At 36.2% G+C, this 23,366-nt stretch overlaps 1 protein-coding gene across 2 annotated transcripts; it reads right to left on the bottom strand.

Annotated features, from left to right (window-relative positions):
* Nucleotides 1-7,070: 7,070 nt before the first annotated feature.
* EIF5A2 (eukaryotic translation initiation factor 5A2) lies at nt 7,071-22,547 on the bottom strand. Of its 2 annotated transcripts, XM_057740009.1 has the most exons (6): nt 22,415-22,547; nt 21,544-21,743; nt 20,899-21,003; nt 11,574-11,705; nt 10,898-10,989; nt 7,071-10,097 (listed from the first exon to the last, which is right to left on the bottom strand). In XM_057740009.1, the coding sequence occupies exons 2-5, from the start codon at nt 21,706-21,708 to the stop codon at nt 10,930-10,932; spliced, it is 462 nt and encodes a 153-aa protein (XP_057595992.1). In that variant the 5' UTR covers nt 21,709-21,743; nt 22,415-22,547; the 3' UTR covers nt 7,071-10,097; nt 10,898-10,929. The 2 variants fall into 2 exon arrangements, with proteins under 2 accessions (XP_057595992.1, XP_057595991.1); XM_057740008.1 differs by having other exon boundaries at nt 7,071-10,989.
* Between the last annotated feature and the right edge of the window lie 819 nt (nt 22,548-23,366).

Here is a 23,366-nt window from a genome sequence, read left to right on the forward strand (position 1 = left end):
GCTCCTTCCCAGTTTCACACTTCCTGGTTCCTTATTTCTGTTACCTGGGATCATTTCGCCAAATAAACCAAATGTATGCAGGCTAAGACACCAGTTTGATACAAACTCTTTCAGTCATCAACTTCTTTATATTAGTATAAATATTTATATTAATATACTGTAATCACAGATATATTATTAATAAAACTATATCCAGCAATATGTCATGCAGCAAGATGGGCCATTATTTGTGGTTGATTTGTAATTGTATATGTACACAATTTGAAAGAATCTACAGATAAATTATCAGAATTAATATGTGAATTTATCAAGATTGCTGGATACAAAGTTTAGGTACAAAAATCAATTGTATATCTATAAACTAGCAATACATTAGAAGATGAAAATTAAAGAAGGTATTTTCAGTAACATAAATATATCAAATCCCTACAAAAAAAATAAGAAAAGATGTACAAGACATCTATGCAGAACTATAAAATATAATTGAGAAAAATTAAACTAAATAGACATTCATTGTGCCTTGATAGGAAGAATCAATATAATAAAGATGTCAGTTCTCTCCAAACTGAATTATAGGTTCAGTGTGATCACAAATGATAGCTTAACAGATGTTTCATATTTCTTTCCTTCCTTCCTCCCTCTGTCATTCCTCTTTCTCCCTTTCTCTCTTTCTCCTTTTCCCCCTTCCTTCCATCCTTCCTTTCCTCTCTCTTTCTTCAAACCAATTTGAAAATTTGTATGGAAAAACAGATACCAGAAGAGCCAGAATATACTTGAAGAAGGAAAAATAAAGTGGGAGGACTTGCTCTATAGATTAAGATTTATTTTAAGGACACTACAATTAAGACAATTGGATATTGTTTCAAGGTTAGACTTACAGACCAATAGAATAAACAGCCCAGAAATAAACACACACAAATGTGCATTTCTGCCATTTATGGCAAAATGGCACTTAAGAACAGTGGGGGAAAAGTTCTCACAACCATGGTTATTTTTCTAATTATTTTTCTGGTATGCAAATCCATGTACACCTGCAAAAACATAAACCTTGTTGTCAACATAAAACTTTAAAATCCACACTAGTATTTTGTACAGGAAATATTATAGATATTTTAATGAATGTTTGTAATATTCTAATAAACATTTATCCACTTAAGTACATTTATCCATTTATGTATTTTGAACCACATGCATACAAAATGCTATGACATTTAGGCAAACAACGCTGTGAACAGAGTTCTCTGCCATGGTGCATTTGTATTTCATACACAGAGCTGTTCCTGCAGCTCTGTGTCTGTGCTGGGTTTATGCATCACACAAAATATCTTACAGGATCAGATGGTGTACCTCATTCTTACAGTGCTCTCTTTTGGAAGACCTCAGCTCTGTTAACAGCAAAAAGGATCACACTGCAACATAGGAAGTAGAGAGTATCTGCATATCTGAAATTTACTTATTATTAAAACTCACTTTGTTTACTAGAAGCTGATTTATGAAATAGAAATCTGTAAATTTCTCTTTATCCAAATCTTCCAGTATTCAGTGTTATCACAATTCAAGCATTGTATTTAAAAAAAAGGATTTTGTATATGTAGGATAAATACCATTTCATAGTTTTTTAATGGAATTTTTTTTCTGTGCCATGTGCTACAAAATGAAGCATGTTGAGTGTCACGAGACATTGCACTACCCATCTCCAAAAAAATATTTTCAAACAAAATTGCAGACAAACAGTCCTATGGAAGTAAACTGCACAGTTTGACAAAGGATGTGCACTGGCCCTTCTGTGCAAACAACAGTCAGGTGCTGAGGAGAAACTTACTACTACTGAAGAATATTGCTTTTAACTCCTCCAACCTAAGAATGTTCTTTGTTAGGTACTCATGAGTGAAAGTCAAGGGTATCAGGGTGGGGGAAATAGGAACTGAGGTCACTGCTAGCCCTTTTCTTTACTAACTTAATAGGAGAGCATTAAAACCTATGATAGAAAAATGTGTACTTGCTTCAGTGCATCTTTTCTCTCAGTGTGTGTTTAGAAAAACCTAAGTTATTTTTAAATTATTTTTATCATTTGCAGTTTCAGAAGTAAGAGTTTCTCGTTATACAGTGCCACAGGAATTCCGAATAATTGATCAACCTTTAAAATGAGAACAAGTGTCTTTTTTCATTGTTTAATCTTACTGCTTGTCATTTTTAGCTTAGTCATTCACCAATTTGTGTCCATGTAGAGTATTTCCATTTTTTCACTGCTGTAAACCGTGCTTTGAGTAACTTTTGAGTAACTTTTAAATAGCAAAATTATTATCCTCTTATGCCGAAAGAAATGCTCATGAGAGGAGATGTCGAGAAGCAAAAAAGGTAATGCATAAAAATATCTAAAATCCCACCTGCTTAGAAATAGCTATTTAATGCTTTGGGGCATGCATGTTTATGAATGTGTGTTTTTATCCTATATCATTTAGATTATACAAGTAATTACATACATTTGTAAATATTGGTGGGCACTGTACATACTGTTTTTTTAAGCTCTTTATTGGAATATAATTGCTTTACACTCTTGTACCAGCTTTTGAGGTACACCAAAGTGAATCAGCTGTATGTATACATATATCCCCTTATCTCCTTCCTCCCATGACTCCCTCCCACCCTCCCTGTCCTGCCTTCTAAGGCATCACCCATCCATACTTTTTTGAAATTTAAAAAAACTTTATAAATTATTTCAAACTTACTGAAAATTGTAAAAATAGTTCAGAACACACACACCACATGTTATATAATTATACATAGAAATACCTAAAAATCTGGATAAAGAATACATATGTGTGTGTGTGTGTGTGTGTGTGTGTGTGTGTGTCCATATATCCTTTATCTGGGTTTTTACCTACTATTGGTATTTTGCTCCATTTATTATTTGTTCTTTATCTACACTATATCTATATATCTATAAATCTTTTTATTGTATCTGTATTTTTAGTCATAGTTGAAAAGAAGCCAAGTTATAGAGAAATTCACCCATTTTTGTCTTCTAGGACTTGTATAGTTCATTGTTTCCATTTGGACCACTGCTTCATTTGGGGTTTATTCTTGTGTATGTTGTATGGAATTTATTTTATTTTTTCCAAATTTATTTTTTTCCAATTGTCCCAGCACAATTTAGCTAAATTAATATTTGCCCAGTGGTTGGCAATACCACTTTTATCAAATATTAAATTTCTGTATGTATTTGGGTCTATTTCTAGACTGTATATTCCGCTCTATTGGTCTGTCTATTCATTTGCCAGTACCTCACTCTTTTCATTACACAGACTTTGTAGTAAGTTTTAATTTCTGGCAGTACTAGTCCCCCCTCATAGCTCTTTCTTTTCAGTGTTTTCCTAGCTATTTCTAGCATGTTTATATTTCCGTATGAACTTTTTAGCAACTTGCTTAACTCCATAATAAAGCTTGTATTTTTGAGGGGGCTGATTAAATTTATAAATAAAATTAGGTAGAACTAGCATCTCAGTAACATTGAGCTATCAACGAAGAATAAGGAATGTCTTTCCATTTGTTTATGTCAACTTTGTGTCTTTCAGGAGTGTTTTATAGTTTTTCTTTTTTTTTTTTTTAATTTATTTTATTGGCTGTGTTGGGTCTTTTTTGCTGTGCACGGGCTTTCTTTAGTTGTGGTGAGTGGGGGGCTACTCTTCATTGTGGTGCGCAGGCTCCTCATTGCCTTGGCTTCTCTTGTTGTGGAGCATGGGCTCTAGGCACATGGCCTTCAGTAGTTGCAGCACATGAGCTCAATAGTTGTGGCTCATGGGCTCTAAAGCGCAGGCTCAGTAGTTGTGGTGCACGGGCTTTGTTGCTCCGCGGCATGTGGGATCTTCCTGGGGCAGGGATCAAACCCGTGTCCCCTGCATTGGCAGGCGGATTCTCAACCACTGCGCCACCTAGGAAGCCCTATAGTTTTCTTCATATAGATTTTGAACATTTCTTTGTATGTTTCTTCATTATATTTTATCTTTTTGTTGCTACTCTAAATGAGGTTTTCCTTCCATTTTATCTTCTAATTGGTTGTTATTTTTGTATATAAAAGCTATTGATTTTTGCATGCTAATCTTATATCCTGCTACTTTGATGAATAATTTTATTGTTTGAGTTAGCTTTATCATTCATTATGTGGGATTCTCCGGGTGTATTATTAGGTCATCTGAAAACAGAAAAGTTTTTTTTTTCTTACTTTTACGATTCTAATGTGTCTGAATTGTTTTCTCTTGTCCAATAGTATTGGCTAACACTTTTAGAACAATATAATAGCGGTCAAGGTAGTGGGCATTCTTGCCTAGTTCTTGACCTCACTGAGAATGCCTTTAGTATTTTTCCATTAGGTGAAAGGTTAGCTTTTACAACTTTACACACAAATACACACAACATACACACGTTATATATACCATGTTATCATGTATAAATGTAGATATATTTATGTTAAATATTCATCCACCTCTGTTTTTTTTCCCAAGAGATATTTTGAGGATGGGTATTGTTTTATCCAAAGTTTTTTTCAGTATCTATGGAGAAAATATTATGACCTTTCTCTTTAGACTCATTAATATAGTGAATACTATTAAGAGAGATTTCCTAAGATATTAATCTATTTCCTGTGGGAGTGAATTAATAGGTTTTATAATATTGAGTTATTCTTGCATCTCTGATATAAACTCCATGTGGGCATGGGTATCATTTTCTTCATAAGGAGTTTTGAGTCTATATCACTACTAGCATAGTATGGTAGGATATTTGCATGAGTACGTGTATATATTTTTATTATCTTTATCAAGTTTAGGGTCCTTTATTTTCTAATTTTGTTTTTAATTTCACTTAGGATTGGTATCAGGGCGTTATTTTTAGTATTTCCACTTCATAGAAACTGTTTCCTTTGTGCCCTAAATGTCCTTTTTTCCTGAAAGTTCCATGTATATATATTTTTTTCTCCAGGATTTACCTCATTTGATTGTACAGAAATTAAGATGAACTAGCGTGACAATTTAAGTGAAACACACACATAACTGTGAACCAAAAAAAGCAGACACACTGTCATTATTAGGTAGATAAACCTCCATTTTCCCAATTAGAATCTTTGTTGGGAATCTGATAGCCACTGTGGTTGCCAGGCCTTTTTGGCCCTCCTAAACACTGGGACACAAGTCATTGTGGTGCTGGGTAGTACCCATGGGTGGGGTCAAAATATTATTTTGACTGGATTCAGAAGTCACTCTCAGATTCAAAAATGGATTGATAAAACCTTGTAGGTGGGTTCTTTTGAGCTGATCACATCGAATGATTGTAAGTGATCCTGCTGAATGTATTGAGAGAGTGGATATTTTAAGTTTCCAGTGGAACACACACTTTAGACAGGCAGTAGGGTTTTGAAAGTGGCAATAACATAGGACACCGCCTATTTGGAGAGCATGTTTTAAATATGAGTTTGGGGTGGGGGGAAGAGGAAACTCAGACAGGCTGATTTGTAACAATTAGTCACATTTCACTATTTTTTTCCTCCCATGCCTCCTTCTGGGCAACAAGGTACTGGTATTTGCAAGTGGCAAAAAAGAGTGGGGCTGAGAGGTGGAAAACTTTAATCTAGTGCTTCTCCACTGCCCAGTTATGCTTGCTGGATCTGGAAGGTTATGGATCACAGTGATACTGATCATGGATGTGAGATGACAACTACGTTGGAAGTCTTGGTATGGTCCACATGTCAGGAAGTGAGAGGGAGGACCTAGAATGGTACAGTGTATAAAAGGGAGAAACTGCTGAGCCACCTCAGGATGAACCTGACCAGGTGGTGTTGATTAGGTATGGCGAGGACTGAGAAAAGGGTAAAGAGTTTGCTTCAGGGACTCATCACACCAGTCACATCGCTGTGGAAAGAGAACAACTCTGGTACAGAAGGAACACCGCGTACCTGAGAGGTCTGGGATGGGGGAGGGACCACTAAACTGTCTTGCATTGTATATCTCTGGAAGAATGCACAGAAAGAGGATGAAGATGGGAAGATGTATTTATTCTTGTACCAATAAAATTTTGAACCATGTATTTTATGTATTTTTAAAAATTATTAACAATTTAAAGATTAAAAAAGTACCTAAATCTGGAACTAAAATTTAGAAGTTAACATTCCCAGATGTAAAGCTAAGGTGCTATATAGTAAGAACCTGAAAAAAAAAAAAATAGACTTTCTTTTGACGGTAATAGACACATTAATTCATTGAATTTTCTAGTATGAAAATGTTTCTAGGAATGTATATATACAAGAATAGTGTAAGCTGTTAAATTAACTTTATTTTTATTTAATATAACTGAAGTTAACAGACAAATATATTTTAATGTAACAAAAGTTATAATTGATAAATTTAACATCTACATTTGAAAGGATTTCACAATCATTTTAATATAGTCAAAGGCTTAATATTTGATTTTTACCCATTTTTGAAATGTAAAATACATAATTATAATAATACCCATACTACATATCTTACAATTTTAAAGTTTTTGCTAAAACATATGAGTCTCTGCAGGTAAAAGCATGAGTTCCCTTATACCTATGACAAATAAAATGTATTACTAATAAAGTGCTGCTGGATTAGACAATGCCATTTCAACTATTTTCTTTTTGGAGAAGAGGACAAAAACAATACAGAGCTACTAAATTTGCATTATACTTTATAACAAGCACAAGAGGGCTTACTTATAGTAGATATTAACCACAATAAAGAATTCCTTTCAAGAAAGGTCACAACTATGACTTATGACAAACTGTATAGTCATCACTGAATAAAATTTAAATCCAGAGTTTTAAAAAAGTACAATCTTAAACTAAGATAAACTTAAGTCTACCAATATCAAGACAGTTTTAGGGACTTTATATAAATAAAGGAACCTCTCTTTCAATTGTAAAATAGGTTTCGACCTGTTCTAAGGAGACAGGAATAATGGTGGATGGTAAAGTTCGGCAACAAGTATGTTTTTAGCAGGTGAAAGCCTGATCTGCACTGCTCTAAGATGTATCTTTCATGCAAGGAAAACTGCTCATCAGATGTATACAGCGTTTTTCAGGCACTTGACCTCACTTGGTAGTTAGGTTGGTGTTCAGATGTTTTTTTTAATGAAAAAACATTAAATTATATAGAACTTCAAGTCATGTTCCCACAGAACATCTGTGTTCCGTAAGCTAAATCCAAATGTTCCCTGCTAAAATCAAATAATGCCATATACCCAATTCAGAGAAAAAAAATTTAATAAAGTTAATAGATTGAATTTTCTCAATTTTAAGATTTTCCACAATAAATTTTTCTTAAGCCTTTGTTGCCTATTACTTGTCTCAAGGCTAGGAGGAAAAAACACTTGAAAACTGTGAAATATTATGCCTAGATGATATCAGAAAATTTTAAATTGTTAACCAGTTCAATATAATATACTGTTTATGGAAACATGCTTATTAGTTTTCACATATACTGCTTAAGGGTCATATTTTCTCATAATAAATTTGTTCCTAGTTTGTTTTACACAATTCAATATGTAAACATTTTAATGCATCCAAAACAGTACTATGAATTTTCATTCTGTTGTCCCTAAATATGTTTGAGAATCACATCAAATGTTGGCTCTAAAACTATCTTTGGGGTCCATGACAAAGGAATGCTTTCAAATATATCATTAAGGACAAGGTTCTAAGATAAGACTACCAAATTCTTTTCTAAAATGAAAAAAATATGGCAAGATTCCAGTATAGATGTTACTAATGTTCCCATTTTTTTTCCTTGAATATTTAGCATACAGTTTCAGTATGTTGATGTTACGGATTTTTATTTGTATGTATCACTGTATCACAATTTGGGAAAAATATGCAATATGCTTTCAGGCAGTTAGCTTTAAAATAATGAAACTTCAGCTCTTAGCACAAACAGCCCTGAGAACGATGCATTCAAATTACAGTTCAACTAGAAATAATCTAATTGAGAAACTTTAAAGTACAAAAACAAATTCCGGAAAAATTGTAAATTAAAAAAAAAAGTTACCAACATTTGAGGCACTACCAGACTACAGTACTTTTAAGAGTTGGAAGGACTTTGTAAAAAGAACAAACATACAAAGCTATGTGTGCACATGCACACTCATTGTGCTATAATGAAAAGTTGTGTCCCCAAATTTTATAACCTAAACCTTTTATTGCAGCATCTCCTATTAAAGATTTCATGCTCTGGCTGCAGGCGAGTTTTGGTAATTGGTATAAAGCATTGGTACAGAATTTTGTACCATAAATGGAAACGGATTCAAGAGCTTGGTTAGCAACAATTTCAAGTGACTGACAGCCCTTGGAGGGGAGCATGAAAGAAACATCATAATTATGTTTATGATGCAAATGCTAAGCCAAAGTAGCAATAATATGATCTATTTCAGAGGGTATACAACTTTGTAGCAAATAAGGTATAACAAAGTCTTCCCAGTAGAAATAAAATATGTTGTTCTAGAAAGAAACAAATATTCCACTTGTTACTATAATATTGTATATATATTGGTGAAATGCCTACAGACAAAAAGGTGTATCACTGTATAATCTATCAACATGACAGTCTACATTCTATACATGGTAACTGTGATTTTTAACATTTGCTACAAAAAAGTACAACAAATACTAGGAATCAACTTTTAACATTTCTGATGTCAAAAAAAGAATGAAGTCACTTCTGTTTTGCTAAAAAATATGTTTCCTGCTTCCTTTTAATAAAGCTTTTCTAAATGGAATATACTGTTCTAGAGAAACATGTATTGATTTAAGTGAAAATAAACAGTCCCATATCTTTAAAATCTATACTTATAATTAATTACATGTCAGAAGAGTATTTACACTTCATTATAGTACTTAAAATGAAATATTTAAGCATAGTTTTTTGCCATTCAAGATATGAAGGTACAGATGCATTATAATTTATATACACTTACCGCGCAATTGAAAATATATTTATGTGAAGTTTGACAAATTAGGAAGAACAAGGGCATGCTAATCCAGAATTAATACTAAACCAGAACACTAGAGTGTGGTTAACTGGGGTCATATGAGTGACCAGCAAGTAGCACAGATTGATAACTTTCTGGGGTTCCTGTGGGTAACAATGCCAACCAGTCACAAGTAAAGATACATAATACTGAGTACTGAAAAACTAGAGGAGTATGTAGTACTTGAATACTGGAAAGAATTTAGCCTAATTATTAATTGTGCTTTATATGCACAAAACCTAAAATGTTATGCTAAAAATGATTAACTACAACTTTAATATTTCCTGTGCTTTAGAATTCCTCTTGCATTTCCTTAAAGTATCTTGCTTCTTCTCCGAATAGGTTTGCTGAAGCCAATACAAAATTTAAAAGTGTGTGCAAATTAAGTAACTAAAACTTTGGAATCTTCTGTTCCTAATGCTATTTCCAGTCACTGAGTAGACCAGTTATAGCATCATACATATTTTCCTCTAGATGATAGGTACAAAGGCCTTTTAGAAGTCAAAGCATGATGGGAGAGGTCTCATAACCAGTCTTAGAGAATGAAGGTATTACTGAAATGGTGATTTTGTTCTAAGTTTCACTGTGATATAATGACTGTTACTGAGTCAAAGGTCCTCACAAACCCTGTGACGATGCCTAGAATTCTAGAAATAAAGATGTATATGATCCAAAAGATTAAACAGAAATGTAGCAGAATCACCTAAAACACTTTTAAAAATAATTCAGTTTATAGAATTCTTTCCTAGTTATATCTCACAGCAGTAACTGAATTAAGTCACGACAATCAGATAAAATATATACACTTCTTAAGTAATAATTATCACATAAAGTAACTTTTCTTCTATGATTCACTTTCACATTAAAAAAAAATACATAAATTTAACAAATATTCCAAATCAATTTAAAGTAACAATTTCCAGTTTTTGTCTAACAAATATTTTGATGTCAAAATCTACTTTAAAATGGCTGGAAAAGAGTGACTACTACAAATACCAACATTTATTCAACATAATTGATAAGAAGTACTGCATAGTATTCTGTAAAGCAGGTCACTCCTTTAAATAAAGAGAGACAGAAAACAAAAGTTATAAAGCAAAAACACAAATAGAAACTTCCTGTTTTTATGTTGAATATAAAGGTCTCAAATAAAAACCTATAGCTTTAACCAACACCCTTTGCCACTGTCCTTCGTGTCTTCTTTACAATATGACTTGCTAACAGTCACGCAACAGTTTAATGCTTCTGTCAGTCACAAGAAAGTATTAAAATCACCATAATACAGGTTATATTAAGTCTGCCAGCAATTTGGCAAAGAACAGGATGACTGAGGTAATACAGGTGGGCTGCACATGGTTACTAAGATAACTGGCACTTTTTGAGAACATGATTTTTGTTTAAGGATCTGTACTTGCCACACCCATGCTGAAACTCTGACAATTCCAATCTATAATCTACTTATTCTATGATATTATGTTTGAAATTAATGCAGAGCAATTCAACTTAAATGTGGTACTTCAATACCACTAGATGCTACATTGTTTGATTTAAAACCCTGGTTTATTTATCATTTAACTAAAATTTAGAAATGATTTGCTCAGACAAATCATATCTGCTGAAGCTATCTTGTCTGCTTCTTGGACTTACATACTGAAAACCACAGGAATGTTATAGGAAAGACACCTACAAAATTAAAAAAAAAATTATACATCTTGATCATTTTTTAAAATTACTAATTGCCTGCAAAACTAACTCAGCACAATTTCAAAACAATTAAAAAAGAAATGAGGTTGCTTATGAAGGCCATAGCTTTGGTGACAACTTAGAACCAAACTTTAGATCTGCAGTTGATCCAGACCTAAACATTTTGCTCATGCCTGATGTTCCCCTTTATTTGCAGGGCTTTATGGCTACAGCACATTCTTCACTCATTGCACACATGACAGACACCTAGAAGGAAAAAAAGGCAGGCAAAAAGTTACTCAAAAGGCAATACATATATAAGATATAGTTAATTCATCATACACTGGATATTTGTGGATGTTTTATACATATTGATTTTGGAAAGAGGTATTCCAAGAGCAAATAATCTACTTTCTTTATAGTTTTCTAAATCTGAATTTCTCAAATTGTGGTTTTTAAGACAATTTCCAGGGAAAAGGAGAATAAGAACTATAAATGTTTCAATACTTATTAGATGTTATACTTCTGAAAGTTACAACAAAGATAAAGTAAATCACCTTCACCCTTTAGTATTCCCATAACATCCTTTCTCATCCTTAAGAATAGTTCAGGCTGATCTTCAAAACAAATTTTGGGTTGACAGTATCTATGTAGTAAAAAATGAACTTTCATACTTTCTTTGGTAATGGGCATGGTAAAAGGTATGGGAAAACGGCCTAGTTCTAGAGATCATTTTCAACATTTTAGCACTATTTAAAAGCTATATTTCACATACAGTATATTATGCTAACTAGTTTAGGTCAAAGTTTTTATGAAATGGTTTAAAAAACAATCTCCCCATAGGTCTTTACCTGTACATCTTCACCTGCATTATATTTTCCTTCTATTTCTTTGCCTAGTTCACCTTCTGGCAGCTTAAGATCCTCACGAACTTCACCAGTTTCTGTCAGCAGGGAAAGGTAACCATCCTGAATGCATATCAGCTATTGAAAGAAATTGTATCATTTGCACTGGTTAGATTATATCCACTCCTTTGTAATTTTTACATAGTTAAACTGCCATCTACATTAATTTGTATAAGTACACAGTAATACATTAATAAATTTTTGGTGCTTAAGAACGCTACACATACAAAAGCATAAAATAGGTATAGACAAAAAGTCCAAGTTCATTCCTTCCTGCACTCTCCCCTCCCCCAAATCTCTACATTATTAAACAGTGTAGGCTTTTTTATAGGGTATCCCGAAGCATTTTCATTTATGTACATAATATAAATGTAGTTGCTTTAAAAAAATAAATGAGATATTATAAGTATTTTTCAGCAAGTTGTTTTCACTTAACATGTCTTATAAATCTTCCCATTTTGGAAAATATGGACCTACCTTAGTCTCTTTAATCACTTTACAATTGCATAAATATACTGTAACTGATTTAACCATTTTTGTATTAATGGGTATAAAAATTATTTTCATTTTTTCATGATTACAAACAACGTGTTTTATAATTTGATTATGAACAAACTGAAGTCGAAAATTTTTGGTCTCCAGCTCACTGCTAACAACACTAGATTTTTTAAGAAAGAAAAACATGAGCTTGTTGATGACATTAATGAAACAAACCCAGTCATCAACCTAACCTGCAAAAAGGCACAGTTTTGATATCACTGAATTTCTTTCATTATAGGTATGAGGAAACAGCCACGCTACATTCATTTATCCTACAAGCATGCACACCATCAGTGTGCCTAGAATTCTAACAGGTTTTATAAAACGCAGTCACCTAGCATACCGGATGCTTACATTGACATACACAAAAAGAGTTACAGACATGGTCCCTGGTCCCCTTTAGCCACTATGACATAACACGGGCATACCATAAAGGTAGAGTTTCAAAGCTCTCCTCTGTGGCACTACCAACTCTGGCAATGGCTTTCCACAGAAACCCCACCTACCACAGGAGATTTCAGTTTTTGCACATGTCTACAATCTGAAAAACAAAAAACCATCCTATTGAGCCACCACAAAAACTTTTAATTAATCTTTTGGTCATTCAAACATTTGTGAGATAGAAAAGTGGGAAGCAAGGAGGTTGAGACAGAAGTAATCTTTAAACAACCACAAGCTCATCTTTTTTATTTCGGCTTTTTTAGCAATTTCCTGAAGTAGAACTTGTCAATTTTAAGAATTAAAAGTTCCCACTCCAAAAATAAGTGACTGAACCACATAAGCCAAATAATAATACTGGTATTTTGATATTTATATGGTATTTTATTTTTAAGAGGAATTCATAAAATAAGCCATGGGATGAAATACAAAGCATTTCAAATACAAAATGTATAGACATATTATAAAACATCTACTAAAATATGTATTTATAAACATTAAACATTAAAATAAATTGCTATAAGAAATAAAATTTCAAAAATAAAGCTAAGCTATAGAAAAATAAAATTAATAAAAATGAATTATTTGATCTTATTAATTATTTATTTAAAACTTTTCAGATATTGAGAAAAGTTGCAAAAATAATGCAACGATATCCTTTATATTTTATCTAGATTTACTTTGTTAACATTTAATCACATGTGCTTTTTTTTCTCTCTGTAATATGGAATACATAAAATGCATACCATACACATTCTTATTCTTTTCTTATTTTTACTGAACCATTTAGAATAAGTTTCAAACATCATGACTCTTCAGCAGCAATACTTTAGTATGTTTTTCCCAAGAACAAGGACATACTCTCATATAACCACAGTTTATTTTTCAAAATCAGGAAATTCAATATTGCTAACATATTATTCAATATATAGTCCATATTCAAATTTGCCAATTGTCCCAATATTGTCTTTGATAAGAATTTTTCCCTCCCAACTCCAGGATCATGCCTTCTAATTTATTTGCCTATCATGTAAGTTTAGTCACTTAGTTTGGAACAGTTCCTGACCCTTTGTCTTTCATGACATTGACATTTTTGATCAGCACAGGTTCACTGTATGATAGAATGTTCCTCAGTTTGAGTTTGTTTCCTAATTATTCAGCTAGTGCATTTTTAGAAGGATTACTACATAGATGATGTGTCCTCAGAGTATCACATCAAGAGGCAAATGAGGGACTTCCCCGGTGGTGCAGTGGTTAAGAATCCACCTGCCAACGCAGGGGACATGGGTTCAAGCTCTGGTCTAGGAAGATTCTCACATGCCACAAAGCCACTAAGCCCGTGTGCCACAACAACTGAGCCTGTGATCTAGAGCCCGAGAGCCACAACTATTGAGCCCATGTGCCTAGAGTCCATCCTCCACAACAGGAGAAGCCACTGCAATGAGAAGCCCTCACACCGCAAGGAAGAGACGCCTCCCCGCCCCCTGCACCCCTCACTGCAACTAGAGAAAGCCCGCGCATAGCAACGCAGCCAATAAATAAAAATAAACAAATTTATTTTTTTAAAAAAAGAGGCAAATGATGTCAATTTGTCCTGTTACTGGTGATACTAACTTTGATCACCTGGCCAAGGTAGTATCTGCAAGATTTTTCCTCTCTCAAGGTACCATTTCCCCTTTTGTAATTTTCAATCCTAAAAAAAAAAAAAAAAAAGCTAAGGGTGTCATTTTTGTGTTTCAAGACTATTTCTGTGAAAATTTTTCAATCTTCCCTCAAAGCCCTCTCAAACTCTGTAGAGTTGGAAGGAGAGGATGGTAAGAAGAAAGTTATATTTATATTCTAAATATTTCTTTCTGATCCTTCACTTGTAAGCAAATTCTACTTATTTGATAACTTTGAGGTGTTTATGATTTTTTTTTTTTTTCCTAGAGGGAGCAATCATTTTCCTAACAGCAAGCAAGGAGACAGGAGTGGGCAGGGTCAGAAGACTTGTAATAGAGAAGTCAGGCATGCAGTGGTGTACCAAACTTAATGACATTAGAAATTATACCATACCCCCCAAATACTAGTACCAGAATGTGGTATCTATTATTTCCTACTAAAAGAATCCAACGTATGGTGCCATTTCTCTCCATAGGGCTCCTGGGAAAATGGATAATTCCAGGTCCAGGGAACCCACACTTCCTAGTATACAAGATGAGAAAGCATGATGCTATCAAAGACCACTAGGTTCATATCAAAGGGATTCAGGAGCTAACCTGAATAAGGTCCCTATGGCCAAAGACAGAACAATTTGAGAATCAATTATGATAGTAACTACAATGGATTGAAACATAAATGTGTTTAAATGCTTGAGTTCATAGTGGAAAAAAAAAAAAAAACCACTTTCAGTAGATGCCAGGAAACCAACTAATTTTGAAAACTGGTAATTAAAAGGAAAGAATCAAGTATGTATATTGGCTTTCCTATTATACACTGTACCATAGGGTAGACAAAAAAGCTGACGAAGGAAACTCTCTTTTATAGAAGTGTTCTGGCTTTAAAAAAAAAAGTAATAAATTAATGGATTGAAGCAATTACTACATATCTAATAACATCACACACACAAAAACCATCAGACTCATTTACTTGATGGTTGCACAGAACATCATCTATGGAGTAGTTCTTGTTAAAGAAAAAAGAGGAAGAAAATAAAAATCTAAACTGGAGCTGATCAAGTCTGTACATCTAATGATCAATTTTCAGGAAATATGTGGGACAAAGGAACGTGTTAAACAACAAGGAAATGAAATTAGCAAAATATATACTGTGTGAAAGTCTACGGAACCACTTATCTAGTTTCTTCATCAAAAATGGAGGAGAGAGGGAGAGAGGGCGAAAGAAGGAAGGGAGGAAAGAGAGGCAAGAGAGACTCAAATGCATGTATGAGAGAGGAGAACCCATAAAGTAGATTTAAGAGATACCTCAACCAATTTCAATGTGTGGACTTTATTTAGATCCTGATTTAGAAAAACTGTAAAACAAAAACAACCATCACATCCAAAAAAGCAAAACACAAACAAAAAAATTAAGACAATTAAGAAAATGTAGATACTGATTGGATATTTGAAGATACTAAGGAATTACTAATTTTGGGGGTGCCACAGTATGCTTTGGTTTTGTTTTTTACAGACCTTTTAAAAAATGCATAACAAAATATTTGCAAATGAAATGATAAATGATATAATATCTAGGGTTAGCTTCAAAATGATCAAGAGGTAGAGGGTACAGGAAATAAAAATAGATGAGGGGGTACAGATGAAACAAGATTGGCTATAACTGATAACTGCTGAAGGTGGACGGATAATGGATGTGTGAGGTTCATCATGTTTTGAAAATGTCCACAATAAAAAGTAAGAAAGAAAAATGCTATGGTGTATCAGAATTCTAGAAAGAGCACTGTAACCACTAAATAGTTGGAGGTACAGGGAGCTGAGGAAGCAAAGCATGAACTGAAAGGAAGGCTGTGGGGAGAGTTAGTGACTGCAGATTCTGTCCATGATGTGGTCTGGTAAGAAAGAACATGAAAAAGGAGAATTATGGGGGAACTTTTTTGCCTGTATTTGTATTATTGGTATACAACAGAAGAAGGCTGGAGAAGAAATAGCATCACTACAGGTGCCTTCTTAGCCCTAACTTCTGAATTTAATTTTATTTCTCAATCTATTTCAAAACAATCAGACTTTTAGGCAAGACCGCCTCCTTTCTCCTTCTTCTTTTTCCTCTTCCCTCAGTACTATCAAGCTACTTCTTTAGAGCTGCTGGTCCAGGGTGGGGGGTGGGGTGGGGACTGAATGTCTGATCACTGTTATCAGACAACACAAGCACATAACACTATCATCAACTAGAGTGTTATCTGACACACCAAGCCACCAAGTTGGGAATGCACAGCAGCACTCCATCATCAAGTGGAAGTTGCATATGTGACATCAACTTGAGCAGGTCCTGAAGGCATAAAACAAGTTGTATGAGACTCAGAGCACCTTCTACAGCACCCACAATTTCTCCCTCAACTCATACCAATGACTTTGTGGGGAGTTCACTATGATCAGTTGACCGATAAACAAAATTCACAATGGTTTCTAGATAGTTCTGTATGATCTGATGAAACTACTCAGAGGTGGCCCTGAAAGACAGAGGGGATGAGAACTTCATGCACTGGACTTGAAAGAAGAGAGAACCAAAGGTTTGGATTTACACTGATTATGGACAGTGGCTAAGAGTATGGATGGAAAGTCAACAGCACCGAAAAAAAAAAAGAGGGGAAACTTGCTGATGATAAGGTCTGGGGAAGCGATATGTGGAGGGACTTCTCCAAATAGTTAGAGAATGTGTCCATATAAATGCTTACCAAGGGGACATGCTACAGAGGAGGTAGACAATTGGGTGACAAGATGATTCTATCTGTGAATGTCATCTAGCTTCTTTTTGTAGTCTTCCCAGTCCTTGCTCAATGGGCTCATGAACAACTGACCATGGTGGCATAGGCTCAATGATACCGGCTTTCTCTTGCGGAAGCTGATCTGACTACAGCCCCTGCTGGTACCTCACAGCAGTGACCAATACAATGTCCCTGATATGGCACCATCTCCCAGGGGGAGGAGCCAGCTACCTGGTAATAATGTACTCCTCTCATCACACAAGAGGCAGCAGTTTCTGCTCACTGTAAGAGATCCTTACTCCACACCCAAACCTGCCTTTGCTGCCTGCAGTGCTTCTGCTAAAATCTCATCTGTGGATTTATAAACTGTCACATTACTCTCAGGACCTCACATTGCATCATTTCTGGCTAAAAAAATTCATTTGACAGGCAAAATAAAAAGACAATAGGACAATGCTCAGAGAATTCACTGGTCCATGTACTCCATCATTCTAAGACAGTTTGCCTCCGTGCATTTGCCTACTGAAGACTCATCTTTGCCACCTGCTGAATGACACATTGTGGGCCTTGGCGTTGTTTTATAGGTTAAATATATTCCAGTATAGGGTACTATTTCTCCCATAGGTAGAAGACACAGGTTTAGGAACCAAAGGTAGGAGGCTCTTCTCACTATTACCCTTACTGATACTGTAGCAAAATATTTGTTTCTTGTCCCTGCAATACTGGGATCTGCTGGTTTAGAGGTTTTCTATTCCAAAGAAAGACTGCTTCTACCAGGGAACACAAAGATTCCACAGAACAGGTAAAAATTATAAAAAGACTTTAGGCACAAAGAATTCATAGCATCATTATTTTCTCTGTTATCTATTTTAAGTTGCAACAACAAAATTCAACTCCATATGCAAAAGGCATACCACTTATTTGAAGAATATACTAGGATTTAATATTCACAGCTTTGGCAATTCATCAATAATCCAAAGATTCATAACATACACTTTAACATGTCCTGTAGTGATTAGTTTTCCTTCTGAAAAGTGGTCTTTAAATGACAGATAAAACTTTAATAAATGCAAAAAAGGCATTTAACTTGTGGTGTGGTGCACAGGAACATCAAATTTTCTAAAGAAACATGACTCAAGTGAGTACCAGAGTTTGAACAAGTGTTTCTATATTTAAGAGTCTGGGGACTCCCAAAGGTGTCTGGGTGTATTTGTATTTTACATCATCAGTGAGCCCCAGACAACCATAACTGCTTTTGGGAGAAGGGATGGAAATTAGCAACCCCAATCCAAGCTACATCTTGGAATGGAATTCAGGAGACAATTCTCCTCTCATTCTGAACTTATTTTAAAATATGTAAAATTAAAATTATAAATATTGATACATTTCTTTTCCTAAATAGTTACTTTTTAATTATTATAATGAACAGATATATATATATATATATTTCATTTTAGCTGACTGTCAAACTGGCACTTGAAATACTGAATTCAGCAAATACAAAGGACTACATGTAGCTAAATAATGAGTAGAAATTTAATCAAGGCACTTGTATAGATGAGTGCAGATCACCATAGCACAATAAATATAACTGGAAATGCTCATAGAACTAATTTTCTTTCATGAACAGAAATAAGTATTCTATGGTGACTTGATAATGAAGGGATGTGATCACTGAGTGCTCACTCTGCAAGTCACTGTCCTAAGAATTAACTATTTAAACCTCACAGTGATTCCAGGAGGAGTTTATTATTCTTATCCTTATTTTATAAATAAAGGCAGGTGAGAAATTGAATAACTTGCTAACCGAAGTCATGCAGTTAGTAAGTGCCAAAGCAAGGATCTGGACCCAGACTGTTAGGCTTGAGTCATTCTCTTATCCGCTCTGCAACACAAACTGCATACCAAAGGCTGGGAAGCAAGGCACTCGTCTTGGGTACAAAATTTAAGGTGGCACACGCTCACACACACACTCCCCACCTCAGTGATCAGATTAATATTTTTAAAAATTAGAATCAATGCAAAAATTCTATAATGAACAAAACATCAGACAGGAGCAGAATTACGGATTTTTTTCCTTTTCACTTAGGCCCCTATGTGGCTTGGCATTGTTACTGGTCCTGTCTTTATTTAAAATTTTGTGCTTGAGGCAAGGGCCCCACTCATCTTATTCCCCTCATCCTGGTCCAGGTCCTGCTTTATCTCAAAATAAAACCCAAACCAAAATTTTCCTTTATGTCAAATCTTGAGCTCCAATCAATGATTGGCTAATTTGATCACAGTGGTAGTCACCTGAACTACTGATACCATCTTTCTGAAACACTCAAGGGCAAAAGCATTGTAATATTGAACGAATATAAATGAATACTGAATATTCAAAGCATTCATATGTTAAAGATGAAAACAGAAATCCATTTTTGGTAAAAGAAAATTCTATGCTTAGTTTTAGTTGGCTGTACTATCCTTACTTCACTGAATAATCATGTATGCATTTAACAAATGATTATTGATCATCCACTATATGCCATGTCTAAATTAGGTGCTCCAAGAATAATGGAATAATTAAGTGAAGTTTTTATATAGGAAAAGGGGAAGCAGAAAAAAACTACTTTTTGGTACATATCTACTTATGAGGGAATTATGGGGTACATTTTTCCATTTAATCTTCATATTATCCCTCCTTCGTAGATGAGAAGACTCAGAGAGGTTGCATAATTTGTTGAATGTCACCCAGCTGGAAAGTGGCAAAACTAAATTAAAACTTAGATGTGCCTGACTTAAAAAAACAAAAACAAAAACACTTGCTATTATTATACTAAGACAATTCAAATTTCTACAAAGACTCGAAAGCAACCCAGAAAACACTTATAAGTGGGAAAATGAAAATATAAAACTGCTTACTAAATTTAAACTGTGTAAAAATATGTTTACATGTTGACAAAAAGTAAAAGGAAATCACTGGATAATTGCAGTTAATGGCGACATTCTTTAAAAATTATATAACACAATATAAGGTATGGAAAGAAACAAGTTTAAATTGGGTAAAATAAATCCGAGTGTCACTTGTATTTTTCACTATGTAAAATGAAAAGAGTTCTATATATAGTATGCTTGAAAGAGAAATTGAAGATTTTCAAGAAAGACTTTAGTTATGATTAATCTGAGCTCCCACATCCCATGAGGTCAGTGGTTTGGTTACCATCAATACTCCAAACAAGAAAATGCTATCATTAAACATGACTTATCCAAATGTATAATTGGAACTAAAACTCGCAGTTTATACCTATAATTTAACAGGAGGTCACAGCATGGTCACTGAATATAAATAAAACAATTACGACATTTTTGTCTTTTCTTCACCATATTCAAGGACCATACACTTTACCCTTTGTATTTATGGCGTTCAACTGATTTCCCTATTTAGGAATACCAAGTTCTGACACACATTCATTAATACACACAAACTTGGCTGGTGGAACATGAATTCCAATAATTTCTTGAAAGTCTTAGGTCTGGTAAGGGAAAAGAAATACCCGGAAGGTATTTACAACAAAGAGAAATAATTTACAAGAAAGAGAATAGTAATTTTACTAAACATTGGACTCACAATATGGAGTCACTTGATTTGAGAAATCATGTGTTTGAATTTTTTAAAATGCAAGAATGTTAAAAAATGGTAAACTAGCAGTCATCCTAGATAAGGTACAAGTGTTAAATAGCACTATTTCTCCAATTTCTAAGAAAACTGGTACCTAACAATTGGTTAGAAAAACCTACAAAACTACTTATGGGTTTTATTCTATTACAATCGACAGTAGAAAGTATTTGCACTTTTAGGAAACAAGCAGCATTCTAAAGGAAATTAGTACTTACCTGATAATCATTTCTCTTAATATTTGGAACATCCATGTTGTGAGTAGAAGGGCAAATATCTTCATATTTTTTGCCCGTGAAAATATCAATTCCAACAAGGTGAACCTAACAGAGAAGGGAGAACAGGAAACCTGTTTAATCTTTGCCAAGATATCACTCATTACATACACAGAAGCATAATACCAACGCTGATTATGACATATTCTTTCTCCTTCCAAGGTCATTTAATTTTACTTTAGAAAAAAATGCAGTGGTCATACAATTGAGAAGCAGTGAACAACTAAACAGTATCATGACATATCAAGACCCAATATCATATAGTCTAGTAATTCAATCATAAGAGTGCTTAAGAAAAATGACGTGAGGTTCCTTAGAATGTTAGAGCAGGTTTTCTCATCTGTAAACTGAATAGATTGTCTAAGTCACTAGAATTCAGGAAAGTTTCAGCTCCCAGTTAATGACACATTATAAGGGCCCAAAGAAGGAAATGCTACTTTTCAGTATTCAAATAGCTGATCACCCAGTAATTGTAGGAAGAAAAAAACAACGTGTTATTATACACATAACTACAGAAATCTCATGTTCTGTAACGGAATACAAATGATCAAAATCCCAACGCCATGACAGACCTGGAAGGGCATTTACCTTGGCATGACCGTGCTTTCCAGTTTTGGAAGTTGACATCTCCACTATTTTGCATGGTCGTCCTTTGAGCACCACGAAGCCGTTTTTGCGCAGGGCCGAACACTGCATAGGATAAGTGCTGGAAGCCCCAGCATCTCCAGTAGTGAAATCAATTTCATCCGCCATGGTGGGCTTGGGAGATGGTTGCTTTTCTGAGGGTACTATGCAAAAAGTTTGTTTGCTTTTTAACAACTGGCATGCAGGCAGGGAAACGCCTCATTTCGGACAGCTTACGAGCCAAGCATCATGGACCTATTATTTTTGCATTTACAGAACACCCACCCAGAACAGTGGGGACTTTCTAACTCCGGCCTTACAAACTTTTCCATCCCGTGGTGAGGAGGTGGGAGGGAGGTCGCAGAAGAGATCGCTGGGGTGGGGGGGATACCCGCCCAGGGCGCTCACCCGCGCTGGGGGCAGCAAATCCCGGCCCCCACCGTCCCGCTGCAGGAGAAGCCGGCGACCTTCCCGCACCGCGCCGCGCCGCCCGGCCCTCCGCCGCCGCCCGGATCCTCACTGCGGGGGGCCCAGCCCAGGCCGCGAGTCCCCAAGGAGCACGGAGATAACAGGACCTGGCCAGCAGCCTCTGGCCCGCGGGCAGCCGGCGCGCACTTCTCCCCCCAGCCCGCAAAGCCGTCCCTTCGACCTCTCAGACTCCCCCCGTCCTGCCGGCATCCCCGGCCCTCCCGGGCCTGAGCCCTGGCGGGTCCCGTGCTCGCTCGGTCCCCCATCCATCCTTCCTCCTCTCCTCGCTCGGGGCTCGGCTCCGGCCTCCTTCCCGGCCCTGCCCCGCTCCGGTCGCAGACCCACCACCTTCTCCCCGAGTCTTCACCTTTCGGCAGGGAAAGAGCGCCTTTCGCCTGCGTACCCTCGCGCGTCCCCCACAGCGGCAGCGGCGGCTGCGGTGGCGGCCGCGGCAGTTCCAAGAGACGGGGCGGGGCCGCCACACTTTCCACACCCCGGCCTCCCCGCCCTTTCCCGCCCCCACCTCAGCCCCACTTCCGGGATAGGTCCCAGCGCGTCATAGGCACCGCCCTCTCGCGCTACCATTGGCTACGCGGTTCCCGAGGCCCCTCCCAGTCACGTGAAGAGCGCCCTGGCAACCCCACGTGCTGCGGATTAGTGCACTTCCGGCGTGAAGAGCACTTTCTGGAGTTCGGTTGCTGAGGGTAAGCTCGCCGGCAAGGAAACTTGCTCCCTCAAACGTTTAGGTTCGTTAAGTTTGGGTCCCAGTCGAAGTTAACACGTGGACCAGGCCACAAACTCGCTGGCCCTTGCCTTCCGATGCGTGGCGGTTGTAGTGTGACGGCTGTCAAAACTCGCGAGGCGTGCGCATTCAACGGGCGCTCCTCGTGGCTGTGGAGGGAATTTTTGGGTTCCAACTTCTGGCCCAACGTGCAGCCCTACTTGGCGTTGAAAACCATGCTTCTTCCTCGAGGGAGAGCCCGAGTGCAGTGTGTTATCACCCGGCTCCCACCGTGGACTTTGGCGGGGGTGGATTCCAGCCACCCATGATGAGATTCCGGCAGTGACTGCCTCTGCTCCTCCGCTAGAATCAGCAGCGCTCTCGGGTGGGAACTCCTGAGACATCCGGCAACTTAAAAAGCAGTGGGAAATGACCTACCTCACTCCTCACATCAGAAGCTGTTATGGAGTTTTGGAGGCGAATGGGTGCCTGACTCCTACTGCATCTTACAGCAGAAAGATGTTCTGCCAGACTCAGCTCTTGCTTCCTCTTGGCATTGGCATTCCTTGCAGTTTGAGGTATGTCCGTACCTCATTAG

The sequence above is a fragment of the Hippopotamus amphibius genome, chromosome 6 (assembly GCF_030028045.1).
Source record: "Hippopotamus amphibius kiboko isolate mHipAmp2 chromosome 6, mHipAmp2.hap2, whole genome shotgun sequence".
NCBI lineage: Eukaryota > Metazoa > Chordata > Mammalia > Artiodactyla > Hippopotamidae > Hippopotamus > Hippopotamus amphibius.